This window comes from Eptesicus fuscus, chromosome 2 (assembly GCF_027574615.1).
Source record: "Eptesicus fuscus isolate TK198812 chromosome 2, DD_ASM_mEF_20220401, whole genome shotgun sequence".
Lineage (NCBI taxonomy): Eukaryota > Metazoa > Chordata > Mammalia > Chiroptera > Vespertilionidae > Eptesicus > Eptesicus fuscus.
This window is the reverse complement of record NC_072474.1, coordinates 15,597,042-15,603,041: the sequence shown is the minus strand read 5'-3', so window position 1 is coordinate 15,603,041 and position 6,000 is coordinate 15,597,042. Positions and strand designations below refer to the sequence as shown.

The 6,000-nt window shown below is 34.5% G+C and overlaps 1 protein-coding gene across 5 annotated transcripts in view; it reads right to left on the bottom strand.

Moving 5' to 3' along the window:
• Positions 1 to 559: 559 nt before the first annotated feature.
• The window catches only part of MASTL (microtubule associated serine/threonine kinase like), a 49,906-nt gene continuing 44,465 nt past the window's right edge, over positions 560 to 6,000 (bottom strand). For 4 of the 5 annotated variants that reach the window (XM_054722615.1, XM_054722605.1, XM_054722621.1 and 1 more), the window contains 3 exons: positions 4,509 to 4,622; positions 4,320 to 4,421; positions 560 to 1,349 (listed from right to left, as the gene is read on the bottom strand). In XM_054722615.1, the coding sequence (XP_054578590.1) occupies positions 1,192 to 1,349; positions 4,320 to 4,421; positions 4,509 to 4,622 (374 nt within the window). In that variant the 3' untranslated portion in view covers positions 560 to 1,191. The remainder of the gene's footprint in view (positions 1,350 to 4,319; positions 4,422 to 4,508; positions 4,623 to 6,000) is intronic. The other variant, XM_054722626.1, reaches the window with a different exon arrangement.

Below are 6,000 nucleotides of genomic sequence, written 5' to 3'. Positions count from 1 at the left end.
TTTTATTAGAAGAGCTAACTATTAGGAGGGTTAAATCTAAGTAATCATTACTACTAGTAAAACAAGCTCAATAAAAACATTAAACCATGGATTAAATTATATAGCACTGCTTATCACTGTTTATCTTTCACGTAAGTTTTACACTTGTCCTATCTTTCTCAGCTACTTTAGCAAGGCTTTTACTGGGATGGTAATGGAGAGTAAAAACATAAAGCCAAATGCAAAAGGAACAATAGTATTAAATAGATTAGCAGCAAATTTACATACATACACTTAAATTTGAACTCTGCTCTTTTGAATGGTAAGTACGCTGACAGACTCAATGTGTTTAAGATATGACCTGTGAAGCTGAATCTTAGTGTGTGTATAAAAGAATGATGTTGACAAATAATATACTTGAAGTATGTTACACTTATATTTATTAAGCCAAGGTAAATTTTTTATAAAGGATCAGGCTGGTAATGCTGCATATATTTTAAACAAATTATTTTAAGATGTAAACCATCACATTTTTTACTAAAACTGAACAACCTGTTAAAATTGCTACAGTATATCACGACTAATCTTTCCATAACTATTTTAAACAGATATGCATTGTAGAGAAAGCAACAGAAACAGCCAAAGTAGCAAAACTATATTCATAGGAAAGCAAGCCAAAACCATAGTCCTTTTGTTTATCCCTCATTCCCAAAAGGAGCTACACTACTGAGTGAAGAAATTTTCCAGCTGCATATTGAGGTCACAAATGCAGCCTTAAAGGATTGCCCTTGAGACTACAGCTTTTGCAGGCAATCATGTACAAATAAATTACATTAAAATAAAATTGTATGGTGTTTTGTTATTTTTAACACCGAACTGAATGGTGGACTGAAATCAACAGATGAGAAAGAAAATCAAGCTCAAGGCTTACTTTCTCTAAAATGGTAGTGTCATTCTAGTTTTATTGATGCATTAATTTTCATAAAGTGCAGTGACAAAATAAATAAGATGAAAGAAACTTTGAGATTAAGATAACTTATTGATTATATTCTTGGTAGCCTTTTACCTCTGTGGAAGCTGTAAACATACATAAAAGCTCATTGATCCAGGTAATATGATTTTCCCCCCTTAAATAAAACTTATAATAACGAATATATAATTATGGTAGCTCTTTCTATAAGACAAGGTTAGATTAAAGGGCAAATTTATGTGCTATAGACTAAATCCAGATACGGTCAAGTGCTGAGCATTATTTCTGGCTTCAAAATATGATGTATCTGTTTCACCATCTGGTTGGGGTATGAAAGGCATAGTTTGATGCTGTAGATTTTCCCAGTCCACATCACTGAAGAGAGGATGATGTTTCAACTCTTTGGGAAAACAGGAAACAAAATGAAATATTATGACACCATTACCTAAGCAAGTACTGTTCTATCGGAATGAAGAAGAGACACTCTCACATATACTTTGCCATACTTTATTATGTCACTTTCATAGGCATTTGTTTGTCTGTCTCTCTATTTACCCACATTCTTCTCAATGACACACACTGTGTCATTTTGTATATCACTTGGTATAGGACAGGTGCCTGATCTGTATTTGTCAAATGAGTGATTGAATGATTTGTCTTAACAGAAGTCTTTCTCATTGCCTGCATCTTCTCACAAAATCCCTGACTTTAAGAGAGCGAGTATGCTCTACTTCCTGATCCCCATTCAGCTTCCAAACCACTCATCTTCCATGATTAATATCCCATTTCTCATCCCAAGTCTTTGCCACCTCTTTATAGCTCTGCAATCCTTAGCACTACCTATTGCCCTAGATAACTTTAGCAAGAAGCTCATCTCCACTCCCTTGCTGTCTTGGCTGGGCTCCATCCTTATCTGTCACGGTGATTTCAACATACACATTGATGACACTTCTGACACATTTTTATTATGGTTCTTTGACTTCCTTGATATCACTGACTTGCACCTTCACAAAACACTAACTGTTCAGCAGTATGATCACCTTTCCTATAACCTTCTACCTGCTAAAATGAGTGTGCTCTTTTGATCACACTGATATTTAGTTGCTAGACATACCACCCTTCTCAGTCCTTCACTTCATAAGGTAACTATAACAGCATTGCCAAAATGATGAAGTGGCCATTAAGGCAGTAAACAGTTAAAAAAAAGCAGCAATCGTATCGGAGGAAAATATTGGGAGAAGGCTACACAGACGGGAAAGAATTATGTGTCTGTATTGGGGTAATGGGTTGGGAAATCCATATGCCTACATGTTGACTTTTTCCTAAACTAAAAGACTGTTAGCAATAAGTTATCCTCATTTAGGATACCATAGCAAAATCAATTTTCATTTAGAAAATTTATTTGTCTTTTAATTGTTCAAAATAAATATCTGAGCATGGATTACTTTAGAGTTACTTGCCGTAGTAATTCTTAAAACTGTGACATCTGAATGTGATGTGATGTTTTATGATCCTCTCATCATAGCTATTCACTTAAACTGAATCTATAAAGGAATTCTAATCTAGGTTAAGATGAACTAAAGAAACAGTTGAAGCAACTGTTTTGTAACTGAAGAATACCCCTACCATTGACTTCCCTATGTAAACTAGCAGAAATCTGAGGTCACTAGTAAAACTACCTTTCTCCTGTCTCCACTTATTTTGAGCAAATTATAGTACATTATAGCTATTTGCTGAACAATGGTTTCTCAACTTCAGCACAATTGAAATTTGGGACCAGATATTTCTTTGTTGTGTAGACTCTCCCATGCATTGTAGGAGGGTGAGCAGACTCCCTGGCCTCTACCTACTCAATGCTCCAAACACTTGTGACAAACAAAAATGTCTCTAGACAATGCCAAGTGTCCTTTTGGGAGCAAAGTCACCCCAGTTGAGAGCCCTTGTTCTAAAGTAAGTTTTAGAGCTCAGTTTACACTAATGTCTATACTATCACATTATACAGATTTTTGCTCCAATTCCACTTTTCACAGAGGTCTTCCTGACCACTCCATCTAAAAAATATCTCCTGCCCTGACTGGTTTGGCTCAGTGGATGGAGCGTCGGCCTGCAGACTGGAGGGTCCCAGGCTCGATTCCGGTCAAGGGCATGTACCTTGGTTGCGGGCACATCCCCTGTAAGGGGTTTGCAGGAGGCAGCTGATTGATGTTTCTCTCTCATCAATATTTCTAACTTTCTATCCCTCTACCTTCCTCTCTCTGTAAAAAAATCAATAAAATATATTAAAAATATATCTTTGTATTCTCTCACCCTGCTTTATCTTTTTTTGTTTTGTTTTAATCCTCACCCAAGGATATCCTTTTCATTGATTTTAGAGAGAGAGAGAAAGAGGGAGAGGGAGAGAGAAACATCGATTGGCTGCCTCATGCATGGGCCCGGACTGGGGATTGAATCCATGGGTATATGTCCTGACCTGGAATTGAATCCATGACCCTGCAGTGCACAAGACAACACTTTAATCACTGAGCAACATTAGCCAGGGCCTGCTTTATCTTTCTCCATAGTCCTTACAACTAGATGGCATTATGTCATAGTTGCATTTGTTTACTTCGTCTTTCCACTAGAATACGGGTACCTCTAGCACCTGAAACAACACTGTCTGGCACCTAGAAGTCACTCTATAGAATTTGTTAAACAACAAACAAGCAAACAAACAAACTATGGAACTTATTAGAGGGGACACTCAGAAGCTGATGCAAATGACATATTACTAAAGCTAAATTTTCTAAATATACCCTGCAAATGTAAATGTAATGCTTATTTGTCTCTCTATATACCCTGTTACAAAAAGGATCTGATGGCAGCTGAGGAGATTTACTAGCAGTTCAAAACGATAGTTTAACATATCCCTGCAGTGGAAAAAAACCACTGAATGGATCATAATGGACCAATTAGTCTTATTGGAGGTAGTATGGAACCTGATACATTTGTCAATCAATAATGGTGTTAGAAAAGAAGCAGTATGAAATTACAGAATTAAAGTTTTGGTAAAAAAGTATTTCTTATATTTTTTTCCTTGTATTTATTAGGTTCTGATAAACCTAAGACATTGACAAGATAAAACTGTTTCAGGAACCTGCTTGAGATTAATAAAGTTCAATGAGTGACTGTCACAACCTGATCACATTAAATTTTAATGTAGAATAAGGACAAAAATATCAATGGATACCTAGAGGGCAAAAATAAACTAAAAATCTTTTTACACAAATTTAACAGTTAAATTATCTTTAGTATTATGAACTTCATATTATTATTAACATTCTGCCGCTGAAACAAATCAAGGGTAGAAGAGTTTATTAATACAAAAGCTTACCTTTCATTCCAGCTCTCTTTGTATCATCAATAGTTAAAAGTATTTCTACTGCATTTTGAGCATCATCAGATAACTTTTCTTCACCTTCAGGCCAAGGGATATCTACAAATATGAATAAGCTTATTGATCATTGCTCAATATATTACTCAGAGATAAATGGATCTATCTTAATAGGAGAAAAAGAATCACCTCTTTTCAGGATATTCTGGAATACTTGTTGTGGTGTTTCATCATTGAACGGGGGAATTCCTGTTAGAAACTCAAACAAGCAAACTCCAAGTGCCCACCAGTCTACCGCAGGACCTAGAATTTAAAAGGAAGTAGTTGAATTTGCAAGAATTTTCTACAAATGTTTGATCAACTAAAATATTAATACATGGATATTTGGGCACAATCAAAGCATTCATTTCCTAAGGCTTTCTTCTGGCTTCATAAGGTACAAACAGTCAAATGACCTTCATTTATGCAATATGGCAATTACTTTCCTTCTCTATTTTCTAAGAAGTTAAAAGTAGCCATTAATACATCTAGTTAAAGAAAAGTTAAAGCTATCTTTGGTCATTTATTAATAACCTGATATTCTGGATAGTTTCATGTTCTAAATCCTAAAACACAACCAAGGAATGCATTTAAGCTAAAGATTATTCTCTAAAATAATTACAGTACCTTTCAATTTCAAATTGGGAAATAACAAAATTTAGATGATTTTATGTTTCACGCACTTCACAAAGTATGAGATGAAGTAGCTACATTTATACTAATTGGAGGATAGACTGGTAATTATGGAAAGCCTTACTTACAAAGTGTTTTCATGTGCTTTATTCCTTTTAAGTTCATAGAGGGATAAATTAGTTTAACAAGTAATATTCACTTAAACTACAGCTTGAGGTAATTAGGAGTTAAGTCTTAATAAGTAGGTAAAACTGATTTCTAAATAGTATTTTTATTAAAGCACCAATTATATACAAAGATGTTTTAAAGGATTATTTTTAAAATGACCGTATAATCTGGTTTATGCTTTTGTTTAGTTCTGTCTACCAATAAGGTATTTACTAACCAAAGGTTAACTTTAGTCCAAAAATGGTTAACTTTAGTATAAATTTAGAATAGGGATTCTAGTTTAGTGCTAAATTTGTCTGGAAATCACTCTTAAAAATCAATTTCACAAAATCCATTACAATGGTTAAACAACTGCCACCCTTTTAAAACAAATAGGAAAGCATTGTGGAATATGCCATTAGAAAAAATAATCACATGCATATAGAATGCCTTTTCACCTGCAAGCAACATAACCCCACTTCCCCTGAGAACACAAGATGTAAACAGTCCATAGGCTTTTATGTCTTTAGTAATCACTATAAAAACATACAAACCACCTCAGTTAGTAGATTTTTTAAGCAGCACCAAGAAAGTATTCCTGTAGGTTAGATAATATAACGAATATAACCAAACAACAGAAAAGTAGGGGGACATCAGGAAAAAACATACATTTTATTTAGTTTACTTAGATTAGAAATTAGGACCCTTTGACCAGCTCAGCCCAAATGTACTCATGTCAAAAACATACATGCTTTCTCCATGGATATGTCACACATACCCATATATGTGAGTCAAAGTCTAATAAGATCATATATTGGGATTAATTATAGCAATTATATCATTAGCCAGAGAAAGAGAACAA